Source organism: Haliotis rubra, unplaced genomic scaffold (assembly GCF_003918875.1).
Source record: "Haliotis rubra isolate DU_JTF1 unplaced genomic scaffold, ASM391887v1 Scf337, whole genome shotgun sequence".
In the NCBI taxonomy this organism is placed as follows: Eukaryota; Metazoa; Mollusca; class Gastropoda; order Lepetellida; family Haliotidae; genus Haliotis; species Haliotis rubra.
In genome coordinates, this window is record NW_025767010.1 from 299,977 (window position 1) to 320,262 (window position 20,286).

Below are 20,286 nucleotides of genomic sequence, written 5' to 3' on the forward strand. Positions count from 1 at the left end.
GTTTCACATCAAAGATGTAGATGTTAACCCTCTGAGTGTTGTTTCAGATCAAAGATGTAGATGTTAACCCTCTGAGTCTTGTTTCAGATTGAACATGTAGATGATAACCCTCTGAGTGTTGTTTCAGATCAAAGATGTAGATGATTAACCTCTGAGTGTTGTTTCAGATCAAAGATGTAGATGTTAACCCACAGAGTGTTGTTTCAGATCAAAGATGTAGATGTTAACCCTCTGAGTGTTGTTGCAGATCAAAGATGTAGATGATTAACCTCTGAGTGTTGTTTCAGATCAAAGATGTAGATGATAACCCTCCGAGTGTTGTTTCAGATCAAAGATGTAGATGTTAAACCTCTGAGTGTTGTTTTGGATCAAAGATGTAGATGCTAACCCTCTGAGTGTTGTTGCAGATCAAAGATATGGATGGTAAACCTCTGAGTGTTGTTTCAGATCAATGATGTGGATGATAAACCTCTGATTGTTGTTTCAGATCAAAGATGTAGATGTTAACCCTTTGACTGTTGTTTCAGATCAATGATGTGGATGTTAACCCTTTGAGTGTTGTTTCAGATCAAAGATGTAGATGATAACCCTCTGAGGGTTGTTTCAGATCAAAGATGTAGATGATAACCCTCTGAGTGTTGTTTCAGGTCCAAGAAGTAAATGATAAACCTCTGAGTGTTGTTTCAGATCAAAGATGTAGATGATAACCCATTGAGTGTTGTTTCAGATCAAAGATGTAGATGTTAACCCTCTGAGTCTTGTTGCAGATCAAAGATGTAGATGATAACCCTCTGAGTTTTCTTTTACATCAAAGATGTAGATGATAACCCATTGAGTGTTGTTTCAGATTAAAGATGTAGATGTTAACCCTCTGAGTCTTGTTGCAGATCAAAGATGTAGATGTTAACCCTCTGAGTGTTGTTTCAGATTGAAGATGTGGATGTTAGCCTTCCATGTGTTGTTTCAGATTAGAGATCTAGATGATAACCCGCTGAGTGTTGTTTCAGATCAAAGATGTCGATGTTAACCTTCTAAGTGTTGTTTCAGATCAAAGATGTAGATGATAACCATCTGAGTGTTGTTTCAGATCCAAGATGTAGATGTTAACCCTCTGAGTGTTGTTGCAGATCAAAGATGTAGATGATAACACTTTGAGTGTTGTTTCAGATCAAAGATGTAGATGATAACCCTCTGAGTGTTGTTTCAGATCAAAGATGTAGATGTTAACCCTCTGAGTGTTGTTGCAGATCAAAGATGTAGATGTTAACCCTCTGAGTCTTGTTTCAGATTGAACATGTAGATGATAACCCTCTGAGTGTTGTTTCAGATCAAAGATGTAGATGATTAACCTCTGAGTGTTGTTTCAGATCAAAGATGTAGATGTTAACCCTCCGAGTGTTGTTTCAGATCAAAGATGTAGATGTTAACCCTCTGAGTGTTGTTTCAGATTGAACATGTAGATGATAACCCTCTGAGTGTTGTTTCAGATCAAAGATGTAGATGATTAACCTCTGAGTGTTGTTTCAGATCAAAGATGTAGATGATAACCCTCCGAGTGTTGTTTCAGATCAAAGATGTAGATGACTTACCTCTGAGTTTTGGTTCAGATCAAAGATGTAGATGTTAACCCTCTGAGTCTTGTTTCAGATGGAACATGTAGATGATAACCCTCTGAGTGTTGTTTCAGATCAAAGATGTAGATGATTAACCTCTGAGTGTTGTTTCAGATCAAAGATGTAGATGATAACCCTCCGAGTGTTGTTTCAGATCAAAGATGTAGATGTTAAACCTCTGAGAGTTGTTTCAGATCAAAGATGTAGATGTTAAACCTCTGAGTGATGTTTCAGACCAAAGATGTAGATGATAACCCTGTGGGTGTTGTTTCAGATCAAAGATGTAGATGTTAACCCTCTGAGTGTTGTTTCAGATCAAAGATGTGGATGGTAAACCTCTGAGTGTTGTTTCAGATCAAAGATGTAGATGATAACCCTCTGAGTGTTGTTTCAGATCAAAGATGTAGATGTTAACCCTTTGACTGTTGTTTCAGATCAAAGATGTGGATGGTAACCCTTTGAGTGTTGTTTCAGATCAAAGATGTAGATGATAACCCTCTGAGGGTTGTTTCAGCTCAAGGATGTAGATGATAACCCTCTGAGTGTTGTTTCAGGTCCAAGATGTAAATGGTAAACCTCTGAGTGTTGTTTCAGATCAAAGATGTAGATGATAACCCATTGAGTGTTGTTTCAGATCAAAGATGTAGATGATAACCCTCTGAGTGTTGTTTCAGATCAAAGATGTAGATGATAACCCTCTGAGTGTTGTTTCAGGTCCAAGATGTAGATGATAACCCTCTGAGTGTTGTTTCAGATCAAAGATGTAGATGATAACCCTCTGAGTGTTGTTTCAGATCAAAGATGTAGATGATAACCCTCTGAGTGTTGTTTCAGATCAAAGATGTGGATGTTAACCCTCTGAGTGTTGTTTCAGGTGAAAGATGTAGATGATAAACCTCTGAGTGTTGTTTCAGATCAAAGATATAAATGATAACCCTCTGAGTGTTGTTTCAGATCAAAGATGTAGATGTTTGCCCTCTGAGTATTGTTTCAGATCAAAGATATAGATGTTAACCCTCTGAGTGTTGTTTCAGAATGAAGATGTGGATGTTAACCTTCTAAGTGTTGTTTCAGATAAAAGATCTAGATTATAACCCACTGAGTGTTGTTTCAGATCAAAGATGTGGATGTTAACCTTCTAAGTGTTGTTTCAGATCAAAGATGTAGATGATAAACCTCTGAGTGTTGTTTCAGATCAAAGATGTGGATGATAAACCTCTGAGTGTTGTTTCAGATCAAAGATGTAGATGTTAACCCTCTGAGTGTTGTTTCAGGTCAAAGATGTAGATGTTAACCCTCTGAGTGTTGTTTCAGGTCAAAGATGTAGATGTTAACCCTCTGAGTGTTGTTTCAGGTCAAGATGTAGACAATAACCATCTGAGTGTTGTTTCAGATCAATGATGTGGATGATAAACCTCTGAGTGTTGTTTCAGATCCAAGATGTAGATGTTAACCCTCTGAGTGTTGTTTCAGATCAAAGATGTAGATTTTAACCCTTTGAGTGTTGTTTCAGATCAAAGATGTAGATGATAACCCTCTGAGTGTTGTTTCAGGTCCAAGATGTAGACAATAACCATCTGAGTGTTGTTTCAGATCAATGATGTGGATGATAAACCTCTGAGTGTTGTTTCAGATCCAAGATGTAGATGTTAACCCTCTGAGTGTTGTTTCAGATCAAAGATGTAGATTTTAACCCTCCGAGTGTTGTTTCAGATCAAAGATGTAGATGATAACCCTCTGAGTGTTGTTTCAGGTCCAAGATGTAAATGATAAACCTCTGAGTGTTGTTTCAGATCACAGATGTAGATGATAACCCATTGAGTGTTGTTTCAGATCAAAGATGTAGATGTTAACCCTCCGAGTGTTGTTTCAGGTCCAAGATGTAAATGGTAAACCTCTGAGTGTTGTTTCAGATCAAAGATGTAGATGATAACCCATTGAGTGTTGTTTCAGATCAAAGATGTAGATGATAACCCTCTGAGTGTTGTTTCAGATCAAAGATGTAGATGATAACCCTCTGAGTGTTGTTTCAGGTCCAAGATGTAGATGATAACCCTCTGAGTGTTGTTTCAGATCAAAGATGTAGATGATAACCCTCTGAGTGTTGTTTCAGATCAAAGATGTAGATGATAACCCTCTGAGTGTTGTTTCAGATCAAAGATGTGGATGTTAACCCTCTGAGTGTTGTTTCAGGTGAAAGATGTAGATGATAAACCTCTGAGTGTTGTTTCAGATCAAAGATGTAAATGATAACCCTCTGAGTGTTGTTTCAGATCAAAGATGTAGATGTTTGCCCTCTGAGTATTGTTTCAGATCAAAGATATAGATGTTAACCCTCTGAGTGTTGTTTCAGAATGAAGATGTGGATGTTAACCTTCTAAGTGTTGTTTCAGATAAAAGATCTAGATTATAACCCACTGAGTGTTGTTTCAGATCAAAGATGTGGATGTTAACCTTCTAAGTGTTGTTTCAGATCAAAGATGTAGATGATAAACCTCTGAGTGTTGTTTCAGATCAAAGATGTGGATGATAAACCTCTGAGTGTTGTTTCAGATCAAAGATGTAGATGTTAACCCTCTGAGTGTTGTTTCAGGTCAAAGATGTAGATGTTAACCCTCTGAGTGTTGTTTCAGGTCAAAGATGTAGATGTTAACCCTCTGAGTGTTGTTTCAGGTCCAAGATGTAGACAATAACCATCTGAGTGTTGTTTCAGATCAATGATGTGGATGATAAACCTCTGAGTGTTGTTTCAGATCCAAGATGTAGATGTTAACCCTCTGAGTGTTGTTTCAGATCAAAGATGTAGATTTTAACCCTTTGAGTGTTGTTTCAGATCAAAGATGTAGATGATAACCCTCTGAGTGTTGTTTCAGGTCCAAGATGTAGACAATAACCATCTGAGTGTTGTTTCAGATCAATGAAGATGATGGATGTTGTTTAATCCAAGATAGATGTTAACCCTCTGAGTGTTGTTTTCAAAGATGTAGATTTTAACCCTCCGAGTGTTGTTTCAGATCAAAGATGTAGATGATAACCCTCTGAGTGTTGTTTCAGGTCCAAGATGTAAATGATAAACCTCTGAGTGTTGTTTCAGATCACAGATGTAGATGATAACCCATTGAGTGTTGTTTCAGATCAAAGATGTAGATGTTAACCCTCCGAGTGTTGTTTCAGATCAAAGATATAGATGTTAACCCTCTGAGTGTTGTTTCAGATTGAAGATGTGGATGTTAACCTTCCAAGTGTTGTTTCAGATTAAAGATCTAGATGATAACCCGCTGAGTGTTGTTTCAGATCAAAGATGTCGATGTTAACCTTCTAAGTGTTGTTTCAGATCAAAGATGTAGATGATAACCCTCCGAGTGTTGTTTCAGATCAAAGATGTAGATGACTTACCTCTGAGTTTTGGTTCAGATCAAAGATGTAGATGTTAACCCTCTGAGTCTTGTTTCAGATGGAACATGTAGATGATAACCCTCTGAGTGTTGTTTCAGATCAAAGATGTAGATGATTAACCTCTGAGTGTTGTTTCAGATCAAAGATGTAGATGATAACCCTCCGAGTGTTGTTTCAGATCAAAGATGTAGATGTTAAACCTCTGAGAGTTGTTTCAGATCAAAGATGTAGATGTTAACCCTCTGAGTGATGTTTCAGACCAAAGATGTAGATGATAACCCTGTGGGTGTTGTTTCAGATCAAAGATGTAGATGTTAACCCTCTGAGTGTTGTTTCAGATCAAAGATGTGGATGGTAAACCTCTGAGTGTTGTTTCAGATCAAAGATGTAGATGATAACCCTCTGAGTGTTGTTTCAGATCAAAGATGTAGATGTTAACCCTTTGACTGTTGTTTCAGATCAAAGATGTGGATGGTAACCCTATGAGTGTTGTTTCAGATCAAAGATGTAGATGATAACCCTCTGAGGGTTGTTTCAGCTCAAGGATGTAGATGATAACCCTCTGAGTGTTGTTTCAGGTCCAAGATGTAAATGATAAACCTCTGAGTGTTGTTTCAGATCAAAGATGTAGATGATAACCCATTGAGTGTTGTTTCAGATCAAAGATGTAGATGATAACCCTCTGAGTGTTGTTTCAGATCAAAGATGTAGATGATAACCCTCTGAGTGTTGTTTCAGGTCCAAGATGTAGATGATAACCCTCTGAGTGTTGTTTCAGATCAAAGATGTAGATGATAACCCTCTGAGTGTTGTTTCAGATCAAAGATGTAGATGATAACCCTCTGAGTGTTGTTTCAGATCAAAGATGTGGATGTTAACCCTCTGAGTGTTGTTTCAGGTGAAAGATGTAGATGATAAACCTCTGAGTGTTGTTTCAGATCAAAGATGTAAATGATAACCCTCTGAGTGTTGTTTCAGATCAAAGATGTAGATGTTTGCCCTCTGAGTATTGTTTCCAGATCAAAGATATAGATGTTAACCCTCTGAGTGTTGTTTCAGAATGAAGATGTGGATGTTAACCTTCTAAGTGTTGTTTCAGATAAAAGATCTAGATTATAACCCACTGAGTGTTGTTTCAGATCAAAGATGTGGATGTTAACCTTCTAAGTGTTGTTTCAGATCAAAGATGTAGATGATAAACCTCTGAGTGTTGTTTCAGATCAAAGATGTGGATGATAAACCTCTGAGTGTTGTTTCAGATCAAAGATGTAGATGTTAACCCTCTGAGTGTTGTTTCAGGTCAAAGATGTAGATGTTAACCCTCTGAGTGTTGTTTCAGGTCCAAGATGTAGACAATAACCATCTGAGTGTTGTTTCAGATCAAAGATGTGGATGATAAACCTCTGAGTGTTGTTTCAGATCAAAGATGTAGATGTTAACCCTCTGAGTGTTGTTTCAGATCAAAGATGTAGATTTTAACCCTTTGAGTGTTGTTTCAGATCAAAGATGTAGATGATAACCCTCTGAGTGTTGTTTCAGGTCCAAGATGTAGACAATAACCATCTGAGTGTTGTTTCAGATCAATGATGTGGATGATAAACCTCTGAGTGTTGTTTCAGATCCAAGATGTAGATGTTAACCCTCTGAGTGTTGTTTCAGATCAAAGATGTAGATTTTAACCCTCTGAGTGTTGTTTCAGATCAAAGATGTAGATGATAACCCTCTGAGTGTTGTTTCAGGTCAAAGATGTAGATGATAAACCCTCTGAGTGTTGTTTCAGATCAAAGATGTAGATGATAACCCACTGAGTGTTGTTTCAGATCAAAGATGTAGATGTTAACCCTCTGAGTGTTGTTTCAGATCAAAGATATAGATGTTAACCCTCTGAGTGTTGTTTCAGATTGAAGATGTGGATGTTAGCCTTCCAAGTGTTGTTTCAGATTAAAGATCTAGATGATAACCCGCTGAGTGTTGTTTCAGATCAAAGATGTCGATGTTAACCTTCTAAGTGTTGTTTCAGATCAAAGATGTAGATGATAACCATCTGAGTGTTGTTTCAGATCAAAGATGTAGATGTTAACCCTCTGAGTGTTGTTGCAGATCAAAGATGTAGATGATAACCCTCTGAGTGTTGTTTCAGATCAAAGATGTAGATGATAACCCTCTGAGTGTTGTTTCAGATCAAAGATGTAGATGTTAACCCTCTGAGTGTTGTTGCAGATCAAAGATGTAGATGTTAACCCTCTGAGTGTTGTTTCAGATTGAACATGTAGATGATAACCCTCTGAGTGTTGTTTCAGATCAAAGATGTAGATGATTAACCTCTGAGTGTTGTTTCAGATCAAAGATGTAGATGATAACCCTTTGAGTGTTGTTTCAGATCAAAGATGTAGATGTTAACCCTCTGAGTGTTGTTTCAGATCAAAGATGTAGATGATTAACCTCTGAGTGTTGTTTCAGATCAAAGATGTAGATGATAACCCTCTGAGTGTTGTTTCAGATCAAAGATGTAGATGTTAAACCTCTGAGTGTTGTTTCAGATCAAAGATGTAGATGCTAACCCTCTGAGTATTGTTGCAGATCAAAGATGTGGATGGTAAACATCTGAGTGTTGTTTCAGATCAATGATGTGGATGATAAACCTCTGATTGTTGTTTCAGATCAAAGATGTAGATGTTAACCCTTTGAGTGTTGTTTCAGATCAAAGATGTGGATGTTAACCCTTTGAGTGTTGTTTCAGATCAAAGATGTAGATGATAACCCTCTGAGGGTTGTTTCAGATTAAAGATGTAGATGATAACCCTCTGAGTGTTGTTTCAGATCAAAGATGTAGATGTTAACCTTCTGAGTGTTGTTTCAGATCCAAGATGTAGATGATAACGATCTGAGTGTTGTTTCAGATCCAAGATGTAGATGTTAACCCTCTGAGTGTTGTTGCAGATCAAAGATGTAGATGATAACCCTCTGAGTGTTGTTGCAGATCAAAGATGTAGATGATAACCCTCTGAGTGTTGTTTCAGATCAAAGATGTAGATGTTAACCCTCTGAGTGTTGTTTGCAGATCAAAGATGTAGATGTTAACCCTCTGAGTCTTGTTTCAGATTCAACATGTAGATGATAACCCTCTGAGTGTTGTTTCAGATCAAAGATGTAGATGATTAACCTCTGAGTGTTGTTTCAGATCAAAGATGTAGATGTTAACCCACAGAGTGTTGTTTCAGATCAAAGATGTAGATGTTAACCCTCTGAGTGTTGTTGCAGATCAAAGATGTAGATGATTAACCTCTGAGTGTTGTTTCAGATCAAAGATGTAGATGATAACCCTCTGAGTGTTGTTTCAGATCAAAGATGTAGATGTTAAACCTCTGAGTGTTGTTTCAGATCAAAGATGTAGATGTTAACCCTCTGAGTGTTGTTGCAGATCAAAGATGTGGATGATAAACCTCTGAGTGTTGTTTCAGATCAATGATGTGGATGATAAACCTCTGATTGTTGTTTCAGATCAAAGATGTAGATGTTAACCCTTTGACTGTTGTTTCAGATCAAAGATGTGGATGTTAACCCTTTGAGTGTTGTTTCAGATCAAAGATGTAGATGATAACCCTCTGAGTGTTGTTTCAGATCAAAGATGTAGATGATAACCCTCTGAGTGTTGTTTCAGATCAAAGATGTAAATGATAAACCTCTGAGTGTTGTTTCAGATCAAAGATGTAGATGATAACCCTCTGAGTGTTGTTTCAGATCAAAGATGTAGATGTTAACCCTCTGAGTGTTGTTGCAGATCAAAGATGTAGATGATAACCCTCTGAGTTTTTCTTTTTACATCAAAGATGTAGATGATAACCCATTGAGTGTTGTTTCAGATCAAAGATGTAGATGTTAACCCTCTGAGTGTTGTTTCAGATCAAAGATGTAGATGTTAACCCTCTGAGTGTTGTTTCAGATTGAAGATGTGGATGTTAGCCTTCCATGTGTTGTTTCAGATTAAAGATCTAGATGATAACCCGCTGAGTGTTGTTTCAGATCAAAGATGTCGATGTTAACCTTCTAAGTGTTGTTTCAGATCAAAGATGTAGATGATAACCATCTGAGTGTTGTTTCAGATCCAAGATGTAGATGTTAACCCTCTGAGTGTTGTTGCAGATCAAAGATGTAGATGATAACACTTTGAGTGTTGTTTCAGATCAAAGATGTAGATGATAACCCTCTGAGTGTTGTTTCAGATCAAAGATGTAGATGTTAACCCTCTGAGTGTTGTTGCAGATCAAAGATGTAGATGTTAACCCTCTGAGTCTTGTTTCAGATTGAACATGTAGATGATAACACTCTGAGTGTTGTTTCAGATCAAAGATGTAGATGATTAACCTCTGAGTGTTGTTTCAGATCAAAGATGTAGATGTTAACCCTCCGAGTGTTGTTTCAGATCAAAGATGTAGATGTTAACCCTCTGAGTGTTGTTTCAGATTGAACATGTAGATGATAACCCTCTGAGTGTTGTTTCAGATCAAAGATGTAGATGATTAACCTCTGAGTGTTGTTTCAGATCAAAGATGTAGATGATAACCCTCCGAGTGTTGTTTCAGATCAAAGATGTAGATGACTTACCTCTGAGTTTTGGTTCAGATCAAAGATGTAGATGTTAACCCTCTGAGTCTTGTTTCAGATGGAACATGTAGATGATAACCCTCTGAGTGTTGTTTCAGATCAAAGATGTAGATGATTAACCTCTGAGTGTTGTTTCAGATCAAAGATGTAGATGATAACCCTCTGAGTGTTGTTTCAGATCAAAGATGTAGATGTTAACCCTCTGAGTGTTGTTTCAGATCAAAGATGTAGATGTTAAACCTCTGAGTGTTGTTTCAGATCAAAGATGTAGATGATAACCCTGTGGGTGTTGTTTCAGATCAAAGATGTAGATGTTAACCCTCTGAGTGTTGTTTCAGATCAAAGATGTGGATGTTAAACCTCTGAGTGTTGTTTCAGATCAAAGATGTAGATGATAACCCTCTGAGTGTTGTTTCAGATCAAAGATGTAGATGTTAACCCTCTGAGTCTTGTTTCAGATTCAACATGTAGATGATAACCCTCTGAGTGTTGTTTCAGATCAAAGATGTAGATGATAACCCTCTGAGTGTTGTTTCAGATCAAAGATGTAGATGTTAACCCTCTGAGTGTTGTTTCAGATCAAAGATGTAGATGTTAACCCTCTGAGTGTTGTTTCAGATCAAAGATGTAGATGATTAACCTCTGAGTGTTGTTTCAGATCAAAGATGTAGATGATAAACCTCTGAGTGTTGTTTCAGATCAAAGATGTAGATGTTAAACCTCTGAGTGTTGTTTCAGATCAAAGATGTAGATGATAACCCTCTGAGTGTTGTTTCAGATCAAAGATGTGGATGGTAAACCTCTGAGTGTTGTTTCAGATCAAAGATGTGGATGATAAACCTCTGAGTGTTGTTTCAGATCAAAGATGTAGATGTTAACCCTTTGACTGTTGTTTCAGATCAAAGATGTGGATGTTAACCCTTTGAGTGTTGTTTCAGATCAAAGATGTAGATGATAACCCTCTGAGTGTTGTTTCAGATCAAAGATGTAGATGATAACCCTCTGAGTGTTGTTTCAGATCAAAGATGTGGATGATAAACCTCTGAGTGTTGTTTCAGATCAAAGATGTAGATGATAACCCTCTGAGTGTTGTTTCAGATCAAAGATGTAGATGTTAACCCTCTGAGTGTTGTTTCAGATCAAAGATGTAGATGATAACCCTCTGAGTGTTGTTTCAGATCAAAGATGTAGATGATAACCCTCTGAGTGTTGTTTCAGATCAAAGATGTAGATGTTAACCCTCTGAGTGTTGTTTCAGATCAAAGATGTAGATGTTAACCCTCTGAGTGTTGTTTCAGATCAAAGATGTGGATGTTAACCCTTTGAGTGTTGTTTCAGATCAAAGATGTAGATGATAACCCTCTGAGTGTTGTTTCAGATCAAAGATGTCGATGTTAACCCTCTGAGTGTTGTTTCAGATCAAAGATGATGATGATAACATCTGAGTGTTGTTTCAGATCAAAGATGTAGATGTTAACCCTCTGAGTGTTGTTTCAGATCAAAGATGTAGATGATAAACCTCTGAGTGTTGTTTCAGATCAAAGATGTAGATGATAACCCTCTGAGTGTTGTTTCAGATCAAAGATGTAGATGTTAACCCTCTGAGTGTTGTTTCAGATCAAAGATGTAGATGTTAACCCTCTGAGTGTTGTTTCAGATCAAAGATGTAGATGATAACCTCTGAGTGTTGTTTCAGATCAAAGATGTAGATGATTAACCCTCTGAGTGTTGTTTCAGATCAAAGATGTAGATGTTAACCCTCTGAGTGTTGTTTCAGATCAAAGATGTAGATGTTAACCCTCTGAGTGTTGTTTCAGATCAAAGATGTAGATGATAACCCTCTGAGTGTTGTTTCAGATCAAAGATGTAGATGATTAACCTCTGAGTGTTGTTTCAGATCAAAGATGTAGATGATAACCCTCTGAGTGTTGTTTCAGATCAAAGATGTAGATGACTTAACCTCTGAGTGTTGTTTCAGATCAAAGATGTAGATGTTAACCCTCTGAGTGTTGTTTCAGATCAAAGATGTAGATGATAACCCTCTGAGTGTTGTTTCAGATCAAAGATGTAGATGATTAACCCTCTGAGTGTTGTTTCAGATCAAAGATGTAGATGATAACCCTCTGAGTGTTGTTTCAGATCAAAGATGTAGATGTTAACCCTCTGAGTGTTGTTTCAGATCAAAGATGTAGATGTTAACCCTCTGAGTGTTGTTTCAGATCAAAGATGTAGATGATAACCCTCTGAGTGTTGTTTCAGATCAAAGATGTAGATGTTAACCCTCTGAGTGTTGTTTCAGATCAAAGATGTAGATGATAACCCTCTGAGTGTTGTTTCAGATCAAAGATGTAGATGTTAACCCTCTGAGTGTTGTTTCAGATCAAAGATGTGGATGTTAAACCTCTGAGTGTTGTTTCAGATCAAAGATGTAGATGATAACCCTCTGAGTGTTGTTTCAGATCAAAGATGTAGATGTTAACCCTCTGAGTGTTGTTTCAGATCAAAGATGTAGATGTTAACCCTCTGAGTGTTGTTTCAGATCAAAGATGTAGATGATAACCCTCTGAGTGTTGTTTCAGATCAAAGATGTAGATGATAACCCTCTGAGTGTTGTTTCAGATCAAAGATGTAGATGTTAACCCTCTGAGTGTTGTTTCAGATCAAAGATGTAGATGATAACCCTCTGAGTGTTGTTTCAGATCAAAGATGTAGATGATAACCCTCTGAGTGTTGTTTCAGATCAAAGATGTAGATGTTAAACCTCTGAGTGTTGTTTCAGATCAAAGATGTAGATGTTAACCCTCTGAGTGTTGTTTCAGATCAAAGATGTGGATGATAACCCTCTGAGTGTTGTTTCAGATCAAAGATGTGGATGATAACCCCTCTGAGTGTTGTTTCAGATCAAAGATGTAGATGTTAACCCTCTGAGTGTTGTTTCAGATCAAAGATGTGGATGTTAACCCTTTGAGTGTTGTTTCAGATCAAAGATGTAGATGATAACCCTCTGAGTGTTGTTTCAGATCAAAGATGTAGATGATAACCCTCTGAGTGTTGTTTCAGATCAAAGATGTAGATGATAACCCTCTGAGTGTTGTTTCAGATCAAAGATGTAGATGATAACCCTCTGAGTGTTGTTTCAGATCAAAGATGTAGATGTTAACCCTCTGAGTGTTGTTTCAGATCAAAGATGTAGATGATAACCCTCTGAGTGTTGTTTCAGATCAAAGATGTAGATGATAACCCATTGAGTGTTGTTTCAGATCAAAGATGTAGATGTTAACCCTCTGAGTGTTGTTTCAGATCAAAGATGTAGATGTTAACCCTCTGAGTGTTGTTTCAGATCAAAGATGTAGATGTTAACCCTCTGAGTGTTGTTTCAGATCAAAGATGTAGATGATAACCCTCTGAGTGTTGTTTCAGATCAAAGATGTAGATGTTAACCCTCTGAGTGTTGTTTCAGATCAAAGATGTAGATGATAACCCTCTGAGTGTTGTTTCAGATCAAAGATGTAGATGTTAACCCTCTGAGTGTTGTTTCAGATCAAAGATGTAGATGATAACCCTCTGAGTGTTGTTTCAGATCAAAGATGTAGATGTTAACCCTCTGAGTGTTGTTTCAGATCAAAGATGTAGATGATAACCCTCTGAGTGTTGTTTCAGATCAAAGATGTAGATGATAAACCTCTGAGTGTTGTTTCAGATCAAAGATGTAGATGTTAACCCTCTGAGTGTTGTTTCAGATCAAAGATGTAGATGTTAACCTTCTGAGTGTTGTTTCAGATCAAAGATGTAGATGATAACCCTCTGAGTGTTGTTTCAGATCAAAGATGTAGATGATTAACCCTCTGAGTGTTGTTTCAGATCAAAGATGTAGATGATAACCCTCTGAGTGTTGTTTCAGATCAAAGATGTAGATGATAAACCTCTGAGTGTTGTTTCAGATCAAAGATGTAGATGATAACCCTCTGAGTGTTGTTTCAGATCAAAGATGTAGATGATAACCCTCTGAGTGTTGTTTCAGATCAAAGATGTAGATGATTAACCTCTGAGTGTTGTTTCAGATCAAAGATGTAGATGATAACCCTCTGAGTGTTGTTTCAGATCAAAGATGTAGATGTTAACCCCTCTGAGTGTTGTTTCAGATCAAAGATGTAGATGTTAACCCTCTGAGTGTTGTTTCAGATCAAAGATGTAGATGTTAACCCTCTGAGTGTTGTTTCAGATCAAAGATGTAGATGTTAACCCTCTGAGTGTTGTTTCAGATCAAAGATGTAGATGTTAACCCTCTGAGTGTTGTTTCAGATCAAAGATGTAGATGATAACCCTCTGAGTGTTGTTTCAGATCAAAGATGTAGATGTTAACCCTTTGAGTGTTGTTTCAGATCAAAGATGTGGATGTTAACCCTCTGAGTGTTGTTTCAGATCAAAGATGTAGATGATAACCCTCTGAGTGTTGTTTCAGATCAAAGATGTAGATGATAACCCTCTGAGTGTTGTTTCAGATCAAAGATGTAGATGTTAACCCTCTGAGTGTTGTTTCAGATCAAAGATGTAGATGATAACCCTCTGAGTGTTGTTTCAGATCAAAGATGTAGATGATAACCCTCTGAGTGTTGTTTCAGATCAAAGATGTAGATGTTAACCCTCTGAGTGTTGTTTCAGATCAAAGATGTAGATGATAACCCTCTGAGTGTTGTTTCAGATCAAAGATGTAGATGATAACCCTCTGAGTGTTGTTTCAGATCAAAGATGTAGATGTTAACCCTCTGAGTGTTGTTTCAGATCAAAGATGTGTAGATGTTAACCCTCTGAGTGTTGTTTCAGATCAAAGATGTAGATGATAAACCTCTGAGTGTTGTTTCAGATCAAAGATGTAGATGATAACCCTCTGAGTGTTGTTTCAGATCAAAGATGTAGATGATAACCCTCTGAGTGTTGTTTCAGATCAAAGATGTAGATGTTAACCCTCTGAGTGTTGTTTCAGATCAAAGATGTAGATGTTAACCCTCTGAGTGTTGTTTCAGATCAAAGATGTGGATGTTAACCCTCTGAGTGTTGTTTCAGATCAAAGATGTGGATGATTAACCCTCTGAGTGTTGTTTCAGATCAAAGATGTAGATGATAACCCTCTGAGTGTTGTTTCAGATCAAAGATGTAGATGTTAACCCTCTGAGTGTTGTTTCAGATCAAAGATGTAGATGATTAACCCTCTGAGTGTTGTTTCAGATCAAAGATGTAGATGATAACCCTCTGAGTGTTGTTTCAGATCAAAGATGTAGATGTTAACCCTCTGAGTGTTGTTTCAGATCAAAGATGTAGATGATAACCCTCTGAGTGTTGTTTCAGATCAAAGATGTGGATGATAAACCTCTGAGTGTTGTTTCAGATCAAAGATGTAGATGATAACCCTCTGAGTGTTGTTTCAGATCAAAGATGTAGATGTTAACCCTCTGAGTGTTGTTTCAGATCAAAGATGTAGATGATAACCCTCTGAGTGTTGTTTCAGATCAAAGATGTAGATGTTAACCCTCTGAGTGTTGTTTCAGATCAAAGATGTAGATGTTAACCCTCTGAGTGTTGTTTCAGATCAAAGATGTAGATGATAACCCTCTGAGTGTTGTTTCAGATCAAAGATGTAGATGATAACCCTCTGAGTGTTGTTTCAGATCAAAGATGTAGATGATAAACCTTCTGAGTGTTGTTTCAGATCAAAGATGTAGATGTTAACCCTCTGAGTGTTGTTTCAGATCAAAGATGTAGATGTTAACCCTCTGAGTGTTGTTTCAGATCAAAGATGTGGATGTTAACCCTCTGAGTGTTGTTTCAGATCAAAGATGTAGATGATAACCCTCTGAGTGTTGTTTCAGATCAAAGATGTAGATGTTAAACCTCTGAGTGTTGTTTCAGATCAAAGATGTAGATGTTAACCCTCTGAGTGTTGTTTCAGATCAAAGATGTAGATGATAAACCTCTGAGTGTTGTTTCAGATAAAAAATGTAGATGTTAACCCTCTGAGTGTTGTTTCAGGTCAAAGATGTAGATGTTAACCCGCTGAGTGTTGTTTCAGGTCAAAGATGTGGATGTTAACCCTCTGAGTGTTGTTTCAGATCAAAGATGTAGATGTTAATCCTCTGAGTGTTGTTTCAGGTCAAAGATGTGGGTGTTCCCTTTCATCGTGGTGAATTCAGTCGTCGCTTTTGTGACGTTCATTTCTTCCTGTATCATCAGCGTTGGCTTCAAGACGTTCTGTGATGGCTTCCTAAAGGGCAGAGAGATGGGTCACATTATTAGCAGGTTAGCATTGATTCGGGTCTTTTAAAGAAAATTCTGTGAAAAAAAGATCCTTTAATGCGATACAAGAGATGTTCTGCCAACCTCTTTGTATCTGTTCTTATGACACGTTAAATGTGTAAATATACCCATAACATAATATATAAACAATTTTCACTAATCATTTCCATATCGTTCATTATTGCAGCTGTGCCGACGGGGAGAAATTCACGTGGAATGCAGACTACCGGACTCACTCTTTCTACACTTACCTGACAGTAACACAGGTAAGCTTGTCTCATAACGTACACACTACAGTTATGCAGGCTAGTTAGACTAATTATACTCAAGTTACACTGCACATCGCAGCACGACATGCCTAGATTGGGGTCGTCTATAAATAGCACTACAGCTGAGTCAAATACGTTCTGTAAGAGTAACAAAAACACTTTGAAATGTGCACTGAAATATATAAAAAGACTCGATTGTAAACTTTGGACCCCTTCGAAAGCATAACTATGTTAATTTTGGAAACAACATCAACAAAATTCAATACACGATGGTTTTGGCAGCAACAACATGGATCTTATAAAATGTTTCCTGATTGGACAATCAATTGTCAAGTGCGACGTTAAACCCCATTCACTTCACTTCACACCCGGAAGTTCATCTGGCGCGCAAAACCTCCTGGACATACCTTTGACAGGATTCCCTTGAACATACCTTTGACAGGATTCTGACAACTATAACTGAAATAAGGAACATTCTTACTAAACTTGAGAATGAACAGTGTGATGTTACTGTTTCCTTTTTCAGATTGCAACATGGAGCACCCTCCTGGTGTGGGTGCTTCTGGTAATCGAGGGCATCATCAGATTTCTAAGGAACAGACGCCAGGCCAATGCACAAGCCACCTCTGACCTTAAGAACTTTGCAGCCTCGGAACCATCAGCATAATAATATGTCACAGTTTTCGTGTCCGTGGCTGGATCGACAAGAACAAACTGTGCATACCTTTCTTTGTATACAGAAACAGTTTTCAAAGATGAAGAGTACAGTGACCTTGACCTCGCCCTTAACCCAGTAGGTCGGGGCATGCCGTTTGGAGGTCACCTGGTGACGTTGTTGTTGTAGGTGTGAATTGTTTCTAATTACTTCGAGAGTTGATTGCCTGACTGTTACCAGGTAATGTCCATATACTCTCTGAGGCTTCTATCATATATATAGATCTCACTTGGATGAAGGTCTCGCACTTGAAAAGGTAATGGAACTCATCTGCTATAGCAGGTGAGTTACAGAGAGGACAAAGTCTTTCACCTCTTGGTACTCCACTCCAACGGCCTGTTTCCACAGGGAAGTTATGGTTTGACGCAATTTCATCAGCTGTAATGATAACGTCTTAGGAAGAAGAAGGTATGATTCAATTCCAAAAGTCTATTTGAAATAGCAATAATATAAACCTTTAGGGCTTGCAGAGATATTGCCTTTCCAATTTTGAAAGAACTGGTCTTTAAGAATTCTTTCAGCGTTCGAAACTAACCATGGGGTGGAGTACCCAGATGGAGTATTCCAAATAGGGTTTAAACCAATTTAAACCAATGTTATTTAAGATACTCTGTATACAAGTGAGCCATTGTTATTAATTTCAAAATCTAACCGAACAAATCGAAGCATTATTTGAGTGAACTTAGTTACACCTATTTAGAAATGTAATTTATGTCAAAAATGTAACATACGCTTGTATATCTTGATATATAAAGGTTCTCTTCCTAGTTTCCCATATACCATAAAATTTGGTGTAGACTTTCGTAGGCCGGCAGCGAGCTTAAGAAATTTTAGATGGACTTGTTCAATTAAGTGTAGGTTTTCAAACCCCCAAACTTCTGAGCCATGTTTTTAAATTGGAACAACCAAAGTGTCAAATGCTGAGAATAAACAGTCTAGAGGTAAGTTGATATTTCGAGAATTGCTGAGTAGACCATACCTTGCTTTTTGTGCATTTTCGCATAGAGATTTTATTGCATATATTAATTGTCTATTTCTATGCAAGTTAATTCCAAGATAAGTATAGTAATCAACTATCTCTAAACAATTTCTACCGTAAAAGAAGGCAAGTTTTGATGATATAGCAGGAACGCCTCCAAATATAACAACTTTAGTTTTCGCAATATTAACGTTTAACTTCATCATAATACAATACTCGTTAAAACCATTTAAGGACTTCTGTAAGCCGCCTAGTGTAACATCAAAAATAGCAGTGTCATCAGCATAACGTAATACAATGACTTGAATCCACATAATAACATCTAATACCTGTTCGACAAACGCACAGATACAAATTATTCCGACAAAATGCATGGAACTGTTTTGCCCAGTCTAAATTCAGGAACCAATCACGGAAATATCTACTTGCAAAACATAGATTAGCGTGTGTTATGTGATAGGACAGTTTCGATTTTTTAGGAAGGGTTCCTTTTGGCTTTTTGTTCGTTCGGCTGTTTACTTATATATTTGATTGCTCATTTTTCGGCTCACTTGCACATAGAATTTAGAAGTCTTGACCTAACTCATTAGCACATTAGAGAGTTTATTTCTCACTCGTGCCTTCCATCTTGTCGCAAAGGGTTAACTTATCGCACTAAAGGATATGATCTGAGTTGTAGAGACATGGCAACTTCTAATGTGCTTTCAGTGTATTGTACATTTATCATCACAACAGCACTGTGCATATCTATCACTTTGATGTATATTCTTTCAATGTATGTTGTGTGATGGGACGCACTTTTACCACCTGTGGTGGTGCTCAGGCATGAAATGATCTGATCTGAATTATTTGGTGAAAACCTTGAGTCTTTCTGCTTTCTTGACGGTATCAGCTTGAGTTGAGTGCCGCACTCAAATATTCCAGCTATAAGACTGTAAATAATCGTGTCTGAACAAGACAATCTAGTGATTGGGCTTTGCTTGACGGTATCAGCTTGAGTTGAGTGCCGCACTCAAATATTCCAGCTATAAGACTGTAAATAATCGCGTCTGAACCAGACAATCTAGTGATTGGGCTTTGCTTGACGGTATCAGCTTGAGTTGAGTGCCGCACTCAAATATTCCAGCTATAAGACTGTAAATAATCGCGTCTGAACCAGACAATCTAGTGATTGGGCTTTGCTTGACGGTATCAGCTTTGAGTTGAGTGCCGCACTCAAATATTCCGGCTATAAGACTGTAAATAATCGCGTCTGAACCAGACAATCTAGTGATTGGGCTTTGCTTGACGGTATCAGCTTGAGTTGAGTGCCGCACTCAAATATTCCAGCTATAAGACTGTAAATAATCGCGTCTGAACCAGACAATCTAGTGATTGGGCTTTGCTTGACGGTATCAGCTTGAGTTGAGTGCCGCACTCAAATATTCCAGCTATAAGACTGTAAATAATCGTGTCTGAACCAGACAATCTAGTGATTGGGCTTTGCTTGCCGGTATCAGCTTGAGTTGAGTGCCGATACGCTGATCGAAAACCGGTATTTTGACTTGCATTCGGAAAACTTCGTAACACTCGGAAATCTTCGGATATTTCCTTTTTTCATTTGTGCCAAATATTATTCACATTTTTAATTTTAATCATGAATAAAAGTTGTTATTAAAGCTTAATCAAGCTAGTGATTTTGCTCTGTATTTGCTCTATAAATCAAGCATTTCCTATATTATAAGTAGTTTTTGTGTAAAAATACTTCACGCAATATATTGCAATACATATCGCAATACATGCTTTCGCATCGCAATATATCGCAATATGAAACTTCTCTGCAATACCCACCCCTATAAAATATGTACATAGTTATAAAACATACACAGCCAATCGCCCAGCGATTTACGAGAGACAAATAAATACTAAAATACTAAAACTTTATATGAATATGACATAAACGTATCTTAAAAGATGAACAGCAGAGATAAAACATTAAAATATACACATAACAAAAGGGGTACCGATAAAGATAAACGTTTAGTTATATAAAATACTCCTTCGTATAAAAACTATATTATGGCAGGTTCTGGAGGTGTGAAAGACTTAATCCGGGTGTCCTAAAATATTACTAAAAAATTGGCTGGTTGACAGGTTATCTAGGTCTGGCCATTTTACCTTGCTAGCATTGACGAGATAAATCCGTTCTTCGTTTTCGTTGCGGGTAGGTTAAAAGCACATCTCGTCCTTTTTTCAGTCTTTACAGTGGAAACAGAGTCTCTCTCATCGAGGGGAACATTTTCGTAACGTCCTGTTTCCACTCCTAGCGGGGCTAAACTTAGACAACGCACTTCTATGAGCTCTGGGTACAGGCCACCTGCCATAAGGTTCCGTTGTGTAGTTGTGTTTAAAATTCTGTAAGTTTTGAAATTATTTCTG

The 20,286-nt window shown here is 37.6% G+C and overlaps 1 protein-coding gene across 1 annotated transcript in view; it reads left to right on the forward strand.

The window, feature by feature from the left end:
• The window catches only part of LOC124284430 (transmembrane protein 179-like), a 75,227-nt gene extending 55,796 nt beyond the window's left edge, over nucleotides 1–19,431 (forward strand). Inside the window, exons 3-5 of the mRNA XM_046720510.1 lie at nucleotides 15,762–15,908; nucleotides 16,093–16,171; nucleotides 16,701–19,431. Coding sequence (XP_046576466.1) covers nucleotides 15,762–15,908; nucleotides 16,093–16,171; nucleotides 16,701–16,841 — 367 coding nt within the window. The 3' untranslated portion in view covers nucleotides 16,842–19,431. The remainder of the gene's footprint in view (nucleotides 1–15,761; nucleotides 15,909–16,092; nucleotides 16,172–16,700) is intronic.
• Nucleotides 19,432–20,286: the final 855 nt, after the last annotated feature.